Source organism: Vipera ursinii, assembly GCF_947247035.1.
Source record: "Vipera ursinii genome assembly, chromosome: 3".
NCBI lineage: Eukaryota > Metazoa > Chordata > Lepidosauria > Squamata > Viperidae > Vipera > Vipera ursinii.
The window spans coordinates 17,039,678-17,057,817 of NC_139516.1; the positions used below are offsets into that span (position 1 = coordinate 17,039,678).

An 18,140-nucleotide genomic window follows, 5' to 3' on the forward strand; every position below is an offset into this window, starting at 1 on the left:
TGAATGTCACTGAAATAAACCACTGGTTGTAGAAAAGTAGTTCACTGAGGATAAAAGTTCAGTGTTGTCTTTTGTCTGACATGCTATTTTGCTCTATGGTTTACGTATGTGAAGCCACTTCAAAGACACGAGCCCCAGTGCAATTGTTAATACTTAAATTCTATGAATTTGGGGTACTGCAAGATTCAACCTATAAACTTTCTGTTTCCAAAACTTAGGAACTCAACAGGGTTCTTAGTGGTGTAGAAGAGTATCTTTTGAACATGAACAGTTCCAAAACCCTTGGATAAGCCACTGTTTAGCATTCCTCACATTCCTAACAACAGCTGAGATTGATTCTCATTTCAAATAATTTTTCCTTTGCTTAAAAACGTAGGATTGAAACATTTAAATAAGCAATGCTGAATCTACTTCTGTTGGGTGACACAGAGTTTAACTGCTAAGAGGGAAAGAATGGGGCAAGAGAGAGCAGAATATAAACAGAGATGTGACTTGCAGATAAAAAAAATATGACCAATTTAAAAGATTTAACAAATGAGCATCTCTGGATTTTTATCAAGCCATTTTGAAGGCACCCTGAACATGTCTACTTGTGGTTATATACAACATGTATTTACATACCATTCTGTTCCCTCTCTACACCAGAAGCCAATAGGTCAGGTTCTCCAAGGCTAATATCATTAATCTGAGTCCCCAGGCACTCAATTTGAAGGACTTTGCACCATTCATCTGCTTCAAGTTCTGCATACAAATGACCAAAAATCTGCAGATTGGCATGGAGCAATTATAATATTTACAGCTACCACAATTGTGCACACACACATACATTAGTCTATGCCATTAGACCTACCTGATTCACAAGCAAAAGTCCTGGATGTGTCATCATTAAAATATATCCCTACAGCATGTTTCCTTGTGCCTTTTGGCAACCGCAATATATTCTTCACATGATTAAGTTCTGTAACCTGGAATTAAAAATGAAAACAAAAAAAAACAGCCACTCGTGAATCTCATTAAGGCTGTTTTACAATGAATATTCTAGGTAACAGGTGCAACCTGACCCATTGACACCATCTATTTGAGGTAAAGAACCAAAAGCTCTTTTTTTTTTGTTTTCTACTTCCACAGGCCATTTCCACAGTCAGGTAAGTTTACCTGTGCCTTGTCAGAGTCTGGACTGTACCTACTGATGCAGGAAGGGAGAAATGGAAATACAACATAGTATACAGGTAGTCTTCAACTTACGACCACAAATGAGCCCATTTCTGTTGCTAAGCGAGACATTTGTTAACTGAATTTTGCCCCACATTTCTTGCCACATTTGTTAAATGAATCACTGAAGTTGTCAAATTAGTAACACGGTTGTTAAGTGAATCTGGCTTCCCCATTGACTTTGCTTGTCGGAAGGTTGCAAAAGGGGATCACATGTCCCTGGGACGCTGCAACCGTCATAAATATGAGTCAGTTGCCAACCATCTGAATTTGGATCACATGACTGTAGTGACGCTACCAAGAGTTGTAAGTGTGAAAAATGGTGATAAGTCACTTTTTTCAGTGTCGTTGTAACTTCAAACTGTCATTAAACCAACTGTGGTAAGTCAAGGACTACTTCTATGTGTATTAACTTAAAAGGACAAATGAACAGCAAAGGCCAAACATAATTGTCTGGAATATGGTTTATCAAGGAATTGTATTATGAATGTTGAAAGATTAGCAGGGTGATATACCAGCAGTCCCCAACCTTTACAGCTTGGCAACCCAGCGGAGAGGAGAGGGGAACCAGCCCACGCAAGCATCATACAGGTGCGCACACATGTGCATGCTCGCCCACTACTCGTGCAAGATGAGCTGCGTGCATGCAGGGCAGCCCGCTGCTTTTGCAAATTGAGCTGAGTGCATATGTGCTGGCCTGCTGCTCACACAGGTACTGGGCTGAGGCCTGGGATTTGGGAAACCCTGTGATATACAGTAGCCTCTTGGAGTTAAAGGGTCCTAAGTCAGCACATGAAAACCACCATACCTACATGTCTGTTATACAAGCAACTATTAAACTCATAAGCAGCAATGCTCCCAACTTTTATCCACTTGTAAGTGCATCTACACCTACATGCAGACATATCTTTCCTCTCTGGAGGTGAATGATACCGTACAGAATGTAAAAAAGAAATAAGAAGTAATAAGCTAAAGAAATTATAGTCATGAAATGAGAAAGAGAAAACCTGCTAAGTCATGTATCTGGGATACCAAAAAGAATGAGATATTTATAGGAACTAGGAACTTTAAATATAGAGTTAGGATGAGAATGTCAAAATAGGTAATCGATAAAGGGTTACTTCTCTTTGTGAAGAAAAGATTCAGACTGTCTGAGAACTTTACTTTACTTGTAAGGAGGAAATACCAAAATGGCTTTGTGGTGGTAGGCTGAGAGAATGGCTCCAAGAGATGCCAGGAACAACATCACAGTTGTTTGTTTGTTGTGTTTGTATGTGTGTGTGTGTGTGTGTGTGTGTGTGTGTGCATGCATGCATGCACATGTGAGTGTCTCTATATTTTTCGTATGTATATAGATATCATACACACAAAGACACACACAGGAGAGATATTTAGGGGGCTGGAGGCTAAAACTTGAAGAAAGGTTGCAAGAACTAGGTAGGTGTAGTCTAGTGAAAAGGACTAATGATGGCATGATACCCATGGTCCAATATTCGAGGGGATGCCACAAAAAAGGGGGGTCAACCTTTTTTTCTAAAGCACCAGAAGGGGGGAAAAAGCAATCGATGGAAATTAATCGAGAGAAGTAATCTAGAATGAAGGAGAAATTTCCTGAGAATGAGAACAATTAACCAGTGGAACAGCTTGCCTTCAGAGGTTGTGGATGTTCCATCACTGGAGGCTTTTAAGAAGAGATTAGACAACCATTTGTATGAATGAGCAGTGGGTCCCTTCCAACTCTGTTATTCTGTTGTTCCTGCAATCTATTGGAGCAACTCTCACAGTCTACACCATTGGGACCACATCCTCTCTAGTTTCTCCTTCATGCCCTGGTATTTCTCCAGTTTCTCATACTCTTTCCTTATGCTGCTGTCACTTGGCATTGCTACATCTTTCACCACTCTATTTATGATGATGATAACTTTATTGTCACTTTGAATGTACACCAATCGGCATACATCAAAATGAAATTTCGTTGCATACAGCTCTCAAAGGGTCACCACCTCCGATATATACTCCTTGTTCGGGGCCCGCTCAAATTTCACATTGTCTATTTTAGTCTCTAGGGAGTGAACAATGGCAAACAGGACAGATGGAAATGGGGCTCCATGTGGATTAGCCCTCAAATTCGCTTGTATTCTGACAACCTCGCCTTCTTTCCTTTTTCTGATCCTGACTCTTCCACCTTTTCCTTAAAGAGGCCTTGCTTCTTTTCGCCCCTGAAGCACGCTGCCGCCGCCACCAACTCCTCCAAAAGCCTCTCTCTCTTCCTCTGGGCCTGCCGACAGCCTCATCCAGTTCCTTTGTTCCATAAGCTCCAGGTCCTCTCCTCCTCTGCCTCCTCTGGAAACAGCCCTGATTTGCAATAGAATCCATCACTGAGCCAGCAGTCAGATCTTGCTGCTGGCAGAACAAATTCAAACAGTGCCAATGACTTTTAACGGTCTCACCGACAGTTCCAAAACAACTAGAAACTCGCCAGGCCAGCAAAGATTGTTGGTCGTATGTCGTATGTTATCTTAGTTCCACCATGTTGCTCAAACACATTAAAATCTTCCTGATCATGTGGCCTATAGCCCTTACTATCCCTCCCAAAACTATTCGCCTTCAAGAGCCAATGCAGCCGCAGCCATTCCAGGCGCCACCATCTTAGAATGCACATCACACAGAGACACACACATCCATTTCTAGGTATATTGTTGAAAACTAACTTTCTTTCTCTCTCAATTATCCATATAACACTTTGTCTTTGGTAGCCACTTTTTTTTCATTTTTCCCCAGCCTGTTGAAATCTGAATTCTGCTTTTGAACACTTACTCAATTTCTTTGTGAAGGTAACTAGATATAGGTGGGATATGAGCTATTGGTTGCCCATGATGGCTTTGTGAAGTTTAGGAGAGAACAATTTAATAAAAAAGATGTTTCTCAATCTATTCCCATTATCAGTACATCCTTAAAGGTCAGATTTGGAAAGAGCAATTGCTCTGTCAAAATTTAAAATGAAGAACGATGGGTTTCAACAAACATCTGCACTTTATCAGCTCATAAAGCAAACAATGAAGATTGTTCATTACCAATGACTATTATCTATACTGAATAAAGTTCTGATTTCATACTACAGATATCAAGAAAGATTCATCTTCCGAACCCAACATCTGCAAACCAAGACAATAAATACACTGATTAGGCAGAATTTCATTCAAAATTCCAAAGGAGGCAATGTTATCTGGAATGGAGTCTGAAGTCACATTGGATGTTTTCAGAGAAAGCCAAGTTCAAACTGTTGAGATCCTGGAAAACATAGAGCCCTGTCATATTAGAGCAACACCCCATCACAGGTGAGATGTGAGAACAACAGCTTTCTTATGTTGTTGCTCATTTTGAATTTTAATTAAGCTACATATTCAGGATAATAACAGAAAATACCAAAGATTAATAAACAAAGATCACCCCTTAAAGAGATACCTGAACTTCCCTACATTTAGTTTCAGTGAATGAGTGCAAGTTTTAACATTATTAGATTGTATCTCTAGCCACCTTACGCTAAGCAAAACATAGGTGATTCCCTGTAACTACCAGTCCTAGACAACTTTCTATGGGTCAACAGCCCCAATTTGTTCATTTAGGCATCTGATGTTACTAGAATAGTACAGAGATCACAAGATAGAACATGAGCTTATTTTTCTTGACAGCTTTTCAGATAATTTAAATATTTTAGTAGTTGAATTAGTGAAATGAAAATGTCTGACCTCCCAGAAACCTCTCACATTTTTTTAAGATGAAACACCGCCCCCCCCAAAAAATAGCCATTTTGCCATTGATCTTAGAGTACTATAGAGTGCAAACAGAACATTGATGGCCTTGGTGCCCACATCTACCCCAAGTTTGAAAGCCCCACATATGGTATTTATGGAGTCCTTGGTGCATTCTGAGCTTGGTTATTTCCCTGTGGACATTCCATTACAAACTAGCGATGTTACCTAGTTTGGTAATGAAACAACTGCATTAAAACAATCAAGCTCAAAGAGCACCAAGGATTCCACAGTTCAACCCTGTGTCACAAATACAAATTGTCTTCTGTAGTATCTGTTCCCATGGGGTAACTGCTATAATCTTCTAATAATTCTCCTTATACTGATCCTAACTTTTGTTATTTAAAATTAAATTGGTCAGATTTGAATTGAAAACTCCTTTCCAATGCACATTAGAGGATTCAGACACATTTGTCTTAATCATGGCTTGGATGCTGAATTCTGTCCCATACAAGGAAGAGGTTACAATCAGATGAAGAAGCATTTCATTCACAGGTCCTTCCTGATGATGGAAAAGTTCATCCAAGGCCTCATATCTATAAATAAAAGTGTTAGTTATAAGTTAGCTGAAGACATCACCAAGTCAGCTGAACAACTGCAAAAAATCACTGAAGTGATAAGAACAAAATTATCAGATCTGGCTCTGTGAAATTAAAACAAATTTAAATCTATGATACTTATTGGAACACACTAGTAATTTCAATAACTTTAACAATGGCTGTTCAAGCTTTATAATTCTAAATCTGACCATAAGAAACATTACATAATTAGGTCGTCAGTAATGGCAACCCCAATTTTCATCATCCATTCTCACCCTGCAGTAGATTCCAAACTGTTGAGTTCTTGATGATAATTGAAGATCTGTACTCACCTCAACTTAACAAAATCTTTCAAAACCAGTCTATACTATAAGCTAAAAGGGGGGTGGGGGCGGGGTTGAAGTCACCTCGAATTCAAGCTCAATTCCTAGTAGCATAGGAATAGGGGTGACATGATAGCAGCGTTATAATATCTTAGAGGTTGCCACAAAGAAGAGGGAGTCAAGCTGTTCTCCAAAGCATCTAAAGGCAGGACAAGAAACAATGGATGGAAACTAGTCAAGGAGAGAAGCAACCTAGAAATAAGAGAAATTTCCTGACAGTTAGAACAATTAACCAGTGGAACTGTTTGCCTCCAGAATTGTGGATGCTCCATCACTGCAGGTTTTTAAGAAGAGATTGGACAACTATTTGTCTGAAATGGTATAGAGTTTCACTGTCTGAGCAGGGGGTTGGACTAGAAGACCTCCAAGGTCCCTTCCAATTCTTTCTATTCTATTCTATTCTATTCTATTCTATTCTATTCTATTCTATTCTATTCTATTCTATTCTATTTATATGATATAGGAATATCTTGGCATTATACGGTTCTCCTGAGCTTTTTTCTGTATTTTTTTTATAAATTCCCAGTATAACATACACACTATAGAACCAGACTTATAATTGCAGCAGGTGTTAGGCAGTAGAAATCCAGAAAAAATGTAAATTAATAAAGTTTTAAACTTTATTAATTCTTATTGAAATATCTTAATACACCCTAGATAGACATTCTTAGATTAAAATTTTCCCCATGATATATGGTAATCATAGCAACATTTTGTTGGTGGCTAGTAACTCTGAGTTCAGAGACAGGAGTCCAGGATAAAAATTTATTTTGGGAAGTTATGCATAGCAAGAAATAAAATTCCCTTTTGAGCGAAAAGGGGAAAAGAATTAATTAGTACTTAATTCTAGACACTACATTCAGGCTCTAATTCCTTCATCATTCAGAGATCTTTGGATATAACACATTTTGTATTAATATTAATTTATTAATATTAATCACGTTTTGTATTAATTATGTGAATGGGAAAGAGAAAGAAATTCAAGATTTAGTTCAATAATTTGTCTACTCCAATTATATGCTTTCTATGCCAACCTAAAATTGGCACAAATTCTACAGACAAGCAATGAAGAAGATAAAAGAATTGGTTAGAATTAAAATATATCTTTATTTTTGTCCTCAAGAAAACAAGTGCAGGTGCATAACAAAGAAAAGAACCAGCATATTCATATTTTTCATAGCACAGAAAAACAAGGAATTGGACTAACCAGCATGTTCATTTCACATAATAAGTTTTTTTTCATATCAAAAATGGCACATTTAATTATGTGATGCAAATTAAGAAAGACCAAATCACTGGGTCAATATCTGTATGCAGCAGTACAACGTTGGTCACATTGAGAAGAACTGATAAGTCCTTGACCTTTTCTCTGTTTTTCTTTTCCCCATGACTTTTGGACATGGTTTCGAAAATCCTTAATTTTTTTATTTCTTAACATTCCAATCACAGCACATAATAGCAAAGCTTTAATAATCAATACTGTACACATTATGCATCAGGCAAATGTAGATGGGGAAAATTTAAGGGGATTTAAGAAGATTCAAGTTTGCACATAGCTTTTAATTTTTAAATGTTTCTCAAGTCAAATAAAAATGGATCAGCAACCAGAAGCTTATCTTTTTTGCTCCAAAGCTCTTAAACACCACACCTAAATCCCATTTTTAAAATATATTAAGCTGAATTGCCATTTACTTATTAAAAATAAGTAAAAGTCTAGTATAGTTAGCACAGCATGGAATTACACATATATTTTCCAGACAGAGTACATGATCCTCACATAATAGGGACACATACACACTTATTCACTCACACACTCCCTTCCTCTGTTCTCTCTCTCTCTGTGTGTCTCTCTCTCTCTCACACACAGACACACAGACACACACTCAAACAGTGGGGGATCAGCCTTTAGTATATTGATTATATTAACATTTAACTAGAAGGGCTGAAAACTATTAAATTTGCATGCCTTAAAAATGTATTCCTTTATTTATCTAATTTCTATAGCACCCTATTCAACCAAGTGACTCTGGTTTCTATATAGGTATAGGTAATACAATTAAGGTGGGGGCAAGGAATGGAAATATCAAGGTGATGATTCAGATCTCATGGTTAAACTGCCATCTTGATTTCCTTTGTCCCCACTGAGACATCCCTAGATTAAGTGCTAATAAAACCAGAACAATCCCATCTTTAACTGTCTTTAAATGACAGTAAACTATATATGTCTTTAGATGAATTGGCACAAAAGACCAATTTAACTCTGGATGTTTCATCACAGCAAGAAGCTACAGGAGAAGCCTCTTATCCAATCCTTTACCTCTTTCTTACCTTGTGATAACATCTGAAGTATGCAGCACGCTCATCCGAAAATTTCTCCATTCTTCTGGGCCCTTTGCTGGATGCTTTCTTGAAGACTAGCCAACATCTCTGATAAATCTATGAAAAACATACACAAATATACTTCCCCATGACTTGTATGACAATGATTTTATAAAAATATACACTCATAAATATCTACACAAACCTGTCCATTTAGATACATTTAAATCCTCCATCCAGGATTTAAAATTAGGTCTATGCAATTTGTCCCAGTGATTCCAAGAGACTTGAAGTGCAATTATTTTGGGACCCACCTCAGCAATTATACATCTCAAATAACATCATAGTTTTGAGTTAAGTGATTATACTGTTATAGAACAGTAAATAATTCAAAACCATTGTGCAACTATGAAAATTTTCAGATGTTCTGCACTTACTGCTTTTTTCTTCTCTTACATTCACTCATTAATTCATTATCAGACTAGACATGGAAGCCATATTTCTGAATGACTAAAGTAAGCAAGGAGAGAAGCAACCCAGAACTAAGGAGAAATTTCCTGACAGTGAGAACAGTTAATCAGTGGAACGACTTGCCTCCAGAAGGTGTGGATGCTCCAACAGTGGAGGTTTTTAAGAAGAAATCTGACAACCGTTTGTCTGAAATGGTATAAGGTTTCCTGCCTGAGCTGGGTTGGACTAGAAGACCTCTAAACTTCCTTCCAACTCTTTCTTTTATGCTCTTTCGTTTCAATGTCCCTAAGAAGTTCACAGATTACACAAGAATCCTTTTGTAAGTTTTTTTTTGGCTCTGTGGTGTTTTCATGTCATTTAGGTTTTTTTCAGATACTACATATGGAATAAAACATATTTTAGTATTTCTAGACTTCTCTCAGTGAGACTTTCTTTTACAGCTCGACTGATTGTCTTAGCAGTTTAGAAAACAAGGAGTAATATCAATATCAGTCACAGTCACTGTCCTCCTCCTCCTCCTCAGTCTTCCTCAACCTTGGCAGCTTTATGATGTATGGATTCCCAGAATTCTGCAGCCAGATTTGCTCCATTAGTAATTTAGGAGAACATTTCAGGACAGGCTTTATCATAAGGGAGCTGTTGGTGGCAGCCATTATGTCATTACAGAATGGAATGCAGAACTAAAGAGATGGTGAGTGAATTATTAATGCCATATCAACTTTGCAAACTATTCTGCCAAAGTCAGGTGCAATCTGACCCACTACCTGAATTAAAATATAATTTTGAGCAGAGGGTCGGACTAGATGACCTCAAATGTCCCTACCAACTACTACTACTACTACTACTACTACTACTACTACTATTATTATTATTATTATTATTATTATTATTATTATTATTATTATTATTATTATTATCATCATCATCATCATCATCATCATCATCATCATTATCATTATCATTCATTGCACAGTCAGTCAGATATTCAGACTGGATTTGGCTTTTTTTTATCATAAAGAGGAAGTCAAGCTATTCTCCAAAGCACCTGAAGGCAGGACAAGAAGCAATGGATGGAAACTAACCAAAAACAGAAGCAACCTAGAACTAAGGAGAAACTTCCTGACAGTTAGAACAATTAATCAGTGGAACAACCTGGCTCCAGAAGTGGTGAATGCTCCAATACTGGAAGTTTTTAAGAAGAGACTGGACAGCCATTTGCCTGAAATGGTATAGGGTTTCCTGCCTTAGCAGGGGGATGGATAAAGACCTTCAAGGTCCTTTTCAATTATTATTATGATTATTATGATTATTATCAATAATAATCATAATAATCACAGTCAGCCAGATGTTCAAACTGGATTTGGCATTTTTGTCTACCTATCAAGTCCTTACCAAGGACCTGGGATAGGCAGATGTGGTTGTTTGAATTGATGGTATTACAGATATTGTCACAGGATGGAAGCAGTTCCTAGTAAAGCCGCCTTTTGCAATTGACTAATGGTGAATTTGTCAATGCCAGTGGTGGTGCTCCAGTTGTTTTGGGATTGCACCCAAGATGCCTACTACTATTGGTACTACCCTTGCTTGCCTTTGCCACAGTCTTTCTATTTTTATTTGTAGGTCTTTGTAATTATTATTATTATTATTATTATTATTATTATTATTATTATTATTATTATTATTATTATTATTTTATTGTAGACAGTTTCTGTGCATTGAATCAACAAGGCAAATAGTGGGAGGGATTTCATGCAACAAAGCACCACTGAATGATTTTGATGTCCCTTCCCCATTTACTTATCCTCCAATCATTTACATCAGTAGGATTTCACTCTGGACCAAATACCTAAAACCTTACAATTTTGTATTCTCAAATCAGTTACTTAAAAACATGTCTGTTGTTTATTATATTGTCAAGAAAGTGTCAGAATAGAAGAATGCAGCTGGAAGAGAGAATGCAAGCCCCACTTCAATTCATGATGATAATGGTGATGATGATGCAACACTTCCTCAAATTTCTCTTGACCAATAGTAACCACATAGATTTTGTCAATGAGGATCTGCCCCTAATCTAATTCTTCAGCTCTTCCAATAGTATACACAACACTACTGTAACTAAGTCTACCCACCTTTCTGCTGGTCAAGTTCTTCTCTGTCCTTCCACTTTTCCAAGTATTAGATTCTGGTCTAGAGCAGGGGTATCAAACTTTTTTCCCATTGCCGCGGTTTCGGCATGACACATCCAGCCCGCAGGCCAGCAGTTTGACACCCCTGGTCTAGAGAGTTATGTTTTGATATTATATAAATGTTCAAATGGGGTAGAAACTGCAGTACATTGCAGCTTGTGTTATCTTAACAAAAGTGTCAGAACCTGTAGATGCCTTGGGGAAAATTTAGGATTGGGAATAGTCTTGAGAAAGTTCAGCTTCAAATAAATGTATTATGCTCCTACTTACTTTCCCCTTTCTGTTTCAACCTTATGTTATTCACCCAGTCATCAAATGTGACGGGCACAAAATGATTAAATGTTGTTTAGCAGGAACATGAAATGTAGTTTGGGAGGATCTTGAATAAGAAGATTTTGATAAGTGTAAATATTTATATATCTTGGTTGCAAGGCTTTGATATGTTGGAACGTTAGAAGATAAATGGGAATGCAGGATAAGCTTAACTTTTATTCATTGACCATGTAAGCCAGTTATAATCACATAATGACAACCACTACCTCTGATTTAGTCTACATTTAGTGCATGATCTCCAAACCTCAATGGAGAGCTTATAATTGAAAAACCTAGCTGAGTTTTTGGATTCTTCCCAGCTCCTTATTTTATCTTGCCTTCTCTGCTCTCTTCTGTCCTGATAAATGTACTGACCTACTATGGTTAATAGATTTTTCTTTAAGGACCAAATGTTACTGTGTTTACTTTACAGTAGGCAGGAACTTCTGATTCCATATGATGAGATAGAATGTAGCAAGCTGGATTCCCAGCAGGTAGGGGGTGCACTCCAGACAAATAAGAGTAACTCAGTCAAGATATCTTGTGTGAGAGAAAGAAGGTGAAGACAGCTCCTTCCTAATAATTCCCAGAGTATATGATGGATGCGTATAATAGAATGCTTAGCCTGGCAAGATTCTGTCTATAGGTGTAGACCAATAAAGAATTCAGTTTGAAAGAATCACTAGATGTCTTTCTTGGTTTAGGGGCCTATCAAACTAGGGCAACTAAATCTAGTACCACCAAGGGTCTGAGCTAACTGAAATGGACATAAATGACACAACATCTATAAGCTAAAAATGAAGGCATTGTAACCACAGAGAGTCTACTATTTCACACTTCAAAACAGCAACAGTTATTAACATGCAATTGTTATGTTGTGCATTACAACTGTAACGTACAATCAGGCTTGTTCTTTGTTAAAATCCATTTCCTTGGCAACAACTTCTCCTGCTGTGGCTTTAGAAGGCAGTGCACAATAAGTGCCTAGTATTTATAAGTGCAATACTTTTTGTAAGATTTGTAATTTCTTAAAAAATTACAGGTGGGTAGATGTAACCTCTGGAACAGAAATTTGATGGCTAGAAGATTAAATTTCAGTCTTCATGCTTCCCTCTTTTAACATATGCAATCAAGCCATCTTTTGTGATACCATATTGATATCACAATTGATTCAACGTACCACAGTCAAACTAATGGCAGAAAGTTTTTGAATTTTATGATCATGCCACAAAAGGATCACCCACTGTAAGGTAGATGGTCACTTAACACTGATTTGTCAAAAGGCAAAACAATGAGAATTTTCCTTAAGAAGATCCCCATGTTAGACCTTTTTTTTCTCTGGGTAGGTGAGGATTTATCCAGGCAAAACATTCGACTGAAAATCCTCAGGTTGCATTTCTTAAGTATACCTGTGAGATCTTTGCAAAACTCATGGGCCATTTTAAATTAAAATCATGCTAGATAAACAGTTGAATAGCTAAGAAAAGTCATGAAGAACAGGTATTCTATCTGGAAAATAAGGCCAGTTGGAGGATATATTATAGAATTCTAAAAGATACTGTGCTGAAACTAACAATGTATATGTGATAAGACACACATGTTGATAACCTTCTGCAAGGTGGATGCTATAAGACATATTGTCAGTTACTTTATTCTTATCACAAAGGATGACGACATCAGTGAACTGAACTCTGAAGCAAGAACTTCTCGGAATATAGACATTAACAGAATAAAAATAACAGAGTTGGAAATGACCCTGGAGGTCTTCTAGTCCAACCCCTTGCTTGAGCAGGAAACCTTAGACCAGACATGTCAAACTCGCGGCGTCACATGACATCGCGAGACGTATCAGGACTGTTTTGCCATTGTCAGCAATGGGGTGGGCGTGGCTTCCAGATGACGTGTCCGGTCTATGGGCTGGCAGTTTGACACACCTGCCTTAGACCATTTCAGACAAATGGCTGTCCAGTCTCATTTTAAAACCCTCCACTGATGGAGTGTTGTATAGCCAGTTCGTTGCAAGCAATAAGCAAGACAAAAGGTTGCAAACAGGAACATGCTTTATTGAGGCAAAGAGGAACAGAACTGAAACAGTGGCTGCTGCACAGCTAGTTATATGGTTGGCCACTAGGTGGACACTAGGTTTAAAGAGTAGACCAGAACTCTTGGGTTCACATGAGTCGAATTGACTCAGATCCCTTTGGCTGGCCATTCCTGGTCAGCCCAAACCAAAGTCCAATGTGTAGCTGGGTCAGCGGAGCTGCTGCCTTGTTTGGGTTGTCCTTCCCAGTCAGGAGACCCAAGTTGCACTCCCGGACTGTGTCCATCTACGGCCACCTCCCCGTTGTAATGACTGAATGAGTCCTCAGAGCATGTGAACTGCTCTGTTAGGCTGCCGGCTGCTGGCTCTTGTTGAGGACCTGCTGTGAGGTCCTTGTTTAGTGGCTGTTCTGTGAAACGCCTTCATAGCTGATCAATATGTTGGCAAATGACTTCCCCCCCATCCAGGACCACCTCATAGGAGAGGGGTCCTGAGACCTTAACAATTTTACCCAGCACCCACAAGTTCTCATGCCCGTAGTTCCAGGCCCACACCCCATTACCCACTTGCAACCCCCTTGGTGCCTTTTGGCATGTGGTGTCTGCTGCTACCCGGTCAGGATGCAAACTGTCCAGTTTCATGATTAATCTTCCCCAACGAAGCTCTGCTGGGCTTTTGCTCATTTCTGTGCAAGGCATAGTATGCTGGAAAAGCAAGAAATCAGCTAGCCTATGGTGCCAATCCCCTGAAACAATGCACTTGAATCACTCTTTCGTCATACGCACCATGCATTCAGCCTGCCCGTTAGACAAGGGGTGAAAGGGAGCCGATGTTACATGCCTTATGAAGTTAGCCCTCAAGACGGCCTGAAATTCTGATGCTGTGAACTGGGCCCTGTTGTCCAAGACTAAGACGTCTGGCAGTCCATGTGTAGCAAAAAGCTTCCTAAGCACCTGGATGGTCCTAGCAGTAGTCATAGTAGTTATAGGAATTACTTCTAAACATTTAGAGTGGCTGTTGACCAGTATCAAAAACAGCTGTCCCTGAAAGGGCCCAGCAAAGTCAATGTGAATCCTTGACCACGTTGTATGAGTCTCCTCCCATCGGTGGACAGGAGCCTGTGGCATCTGTGGTCTGGACTTTTGACATGTGTAACACCTGTGTACTTGGGCCTTGATAGCCTTATCTAACCCTCGCCACCAAAGGTAGCTTCGTGCCAGTGCCTTCATCTGGACTATGCCTGGATGGCCCTCATGCAGAGACTGGAGCACACAGTACCTTAATGAACTGGGGACAATAACCCTGCTCCCCCATAGAATGCAGCCTTTGTGAGCTGAGAGTTCATGTCTACGTGTGAAATAGCTTTGAAACTCAGGTCCTGGGCTATTTTCCAGCCACCCATGACAATACCCTGCTTAAAATTTTATCTGCGGCAGTTTCTGCAGTGACATCCCCAGCCTGGAGGGGAAGTTCAGGCAAATCAGGACCCAGATTGTTGGGGGCAATAAGCTGACTTTGTAATAATGCTGCTTGGGGGGGGCGAAAGCCCTAATAAGCAGGCATATACATAGAATGAAGGCTATTGCTAAGCACATTGGTTTTTGTTTAAATTGTAAGCCGCCATGAGTCTTTGGAGAAGGGCGGGATATAAATGGGATTTAAAAAAAATCTTGAATTGACAAGATGCGAGCTGCTGGAGCAGGATCTGGCTCCACGTGTGGCAACGGCAACCTGCTAAGGCCGTCTGCATGGCCCATGTCTTTGCCAGGTTTGTGAACCAGTGTGTAGCTGTAGGTTGACATAAAAATGGACCACCTTAACATTTTGGGGGAAAGTATTTGAGGTGTCTCCCTGTCTGTGATAAACAACCCCAATAATGGCTTGTGGTCAGTGAAGACCATGAATTTCCAGCTGTACAAATAATTGTGGAATTTTTTAACCCTGGCCATGATGGGCAGAGCCTCTTTGTCAATCTGAGCATAATTGCACTCAGCCAAGGACAATGTCCTTAAATAATAAGCAATGGGGACTTGAGTCCCATCAGCTAACAAATGGCTTAGTACAGCTCCCACCCCATAACGGGATGTTTCACACGCAATGCAGACTGACAAGTTTTCATTAAAGTGTGTAAGCACTGAATTTGAGGACAGTAGTGATTTTACTGCCTTAAAACTATTTTCCTGAAGCTTGGTCCACTTCCACAGGGGGTTCTTGTCTAAGAGCCGGTGTAACAGCTCTGCCACTGCGGCCTTGTTAGGAAGGAATGCACGGTAAAAATTCAGGAGACCCAGGAATGCCTGGAGCTCTCCTTTGGATCTGGTCAGTGACCATTACACAGGTACACCACTGAGCAACCTTTAAGCAGCATTCAAACAGACACGTGAATCAGTACAAGTAAAAATCCCAATACATTACATGGAGCACCCACAACTTCAGGAGGCAAGTCATTCCACTGATTAATTGTTCTCACTGTCAGGAAATTTCTCCTTAGTTCTAGGTTGGTTCTCTCTTTGCTTAGTTTCCATCCACTGTTTCTTGTCTTGCCTTCTGATGATTGGGAAAATAGATTGACCCCCTCTTCTTTGTCGCAGCCCCTCAAATGCTCCCCCTTCCTGGAGGCGGCCCGCCTTTCCAGCCGAGTATAATCTCGAGGAAGGTCCCATCTATTGGGATCCTGAGAGATGGCCGGGCACGGTTATGGGCCTCCGACGTAAACCTAACAGGAGGTCCTTGATTTGTTTTTTGTCAAAATTTTTTTGGGGGTTAGGGAGGAGGGAGGGTTCTTTTTTTGGTTGTTTGGACGAGGGGGGCAGTCCAACTACCTTTGTTCAGGCTAGTGCTGAGGCTGATCGCGGAGGGGAGGAGCGGGGGTCGGCTGCTTCTGGGGCTCCAGGGCCAGTCGTGGGATTGTCCATTCCCACGACGATAGGGAATGGCAGCAGGTGTAGGAACAGAGGGCCGTATCGGTCTCAGGGAAGGCCTCTCCGCTGCTTACAAGCGGTGAGGCACTCCGACCCTCTGGTTCCGCCTCGAGGTCCCGGGAGTGAGGATGTGCAGCCTCCTGAGCTCCGGCTGGTGTATTTGAATGCCAGGTCGGTCGTTAATAAGGCTCCTCTCGTTCGAGACCTGGTCGAGGGTGAGCAGGCTGACCTGGCTTGCATCACGGAGACCTGGTTGGGCCCAGAGGGCGGTGTTCCTCTGGTTGATCTTTGCCCACCAGGTTTCCGGGTGCTGCACCGGCCTCGGGCTCAGGGTAGGGGTGGGGGAGTGGCTGTTGTTGTGAGGGAGACCTTGTGTCCGCGGGAGGCCACCGTTCCCCAGACAGTCGGGTGTGAGTCTCTCTTTTTGAGATGCGGCCCTGGTGCGCAGTTGGGCTTGCTGCTGGTGTACCTTTCGCCTAGTCACGCAGCAGCAGCCCTGCCTGAGCTGCTTGATGTCCTCTCTGGGCTGGTGGTTGAGTTCCCGAAACTTATAGTTTTGGGGGACTTCAACCTACCATCGCTGGGAGGATCATCTGAGTTGGCTCGGGAGTTCATGGCTTCCATGACGGCCATGGACCTGACGCAAGTAATTACGGGACCGACTCATGAAGGAGGCCACACCCTTGACCTTGTTTTCTTGTCTGGACGGTGGTTAGATGATCTTGGTGGGGGCTCTCCAATTATTATGCCCCTGTCATGGACCGATCATCATCTCCTGCGGCTGGTCTTCCGTTTTGCCACCCCCCGCCGTGGGTGTTTGGAACCACTCAAATGGTACCGCCCCAGACGCTTAATGGATCCCCAGAGGTTCCAGGCGGCGCTGGGGTCCCCACCTGCCTCCCTCGCTCACAGCTCGGCCGAGGCCTTAGTGGAAGCCTGGGAAAGGACGGCCACTGAGGCCTTTGACCGAGTTGTACCCTTGCGGCCCCTGACCCAGATCCCGCCGGGCTCCATGGTTTTCTGCGGAGCTCCGGGAGATGAAGCGTCGGAGACGGGGCCTAGAGAGCGGTTGGAGGTCCAGCCGATCCGAACCCGACCGATTGCGACTAAGAGCCTATATTAGGTCTTATCTCGCTGCAATTAGGGAGGCGAGGTCCAACCACTTCGCCACCCTTATTGCGTCCGCAGATAATCGCCCGGCTGCCCTGTTTAGGGTGACTCGCTCCCTCCTAAATCAGGAGGTGAGGGAGGATCCCTTGCAGGGACGTGCCGAGGAGTTTAACCAACATCTGTCGGACAAAATCGCTCGGATTCGGACCGGTTTGGACTCTGACTGGGCAGAGTCTGACGATCAGGACACGGGTGGTCTTGTCGATATCATCTGGGAGGAGTTTGATTCTGTGACTCCGGAGGAAGTGGACAGGATCATGGGGAGGCTGAGCACCACCACATGTTTACTGGACCCGTGCCCTTCCTGGCTGGTTTATGCAGCCCGGGAGAGGACACGCAGCTGGTTCCAGGCAGTTATATCGGCTTCTTTGAGTGAGGGTATCTTCCCCGCCGTCTTGAAGGAGGCGGTGGTGAGGCCTCTCCTCAAGAAGCCTGCCCTGGACCCGGCTGTATTGAACAACTTTCGTCCTGTCTCCAACCTTCGCTTTCTTGCGAAGGTTGTTGAGAGTGTGGTGGCGCATCAGCTCCCTCTGGTCCTGGATGAAGCGGATTATCTAGACCCGTACCAATCGGGTTTCAGGCCCGGGCACAGCACGGAGACGGCATTGGTCGCGCTGGTGAATGATCTCTGGAGGGCTCGGGACAGGGGGCATTCCTCTGTCCTAGTCCTATTAGACCTCTCGGCGGCTTTCGATACCATCGACCATGGTATCTTGCTGCGGCGTCTCAGGGGATTGGGAGTGGGAGGCACAGTTTTACAGTGGTTCTCCTCCT

General features: G+C 41.6%; 1 protein-coding gene across 1 annotated transcript in view; it reads right to left on the minus strand.

Moving 5' to 3' along the window:
• The window catches only part of DOK5 (docking protein 5), a gene marked incomplete at its 5' end in the record, with an annotated part of 60,745 nt that overhangs the window by 12,055 nt on the left and 30,550 nt on the right, over positions 1 to 18,140 (minus strand). The window contains 3 exons of the mRNA XM_083357443.1: positions 622 to 741; positions 851 to 965; positions 8,275 to 8,382. Coding sequence (XP_083213569.1) covers positions 622 to 741; positions 851 to 965; positions 8,275 to 8,382 — 343 coding nt within the window. The remainder of the gene's footprint in view (positions 1 to 621; positions 742 to 850; positions 966 to 8,274; positions 8,383 to 18,140) is intronic.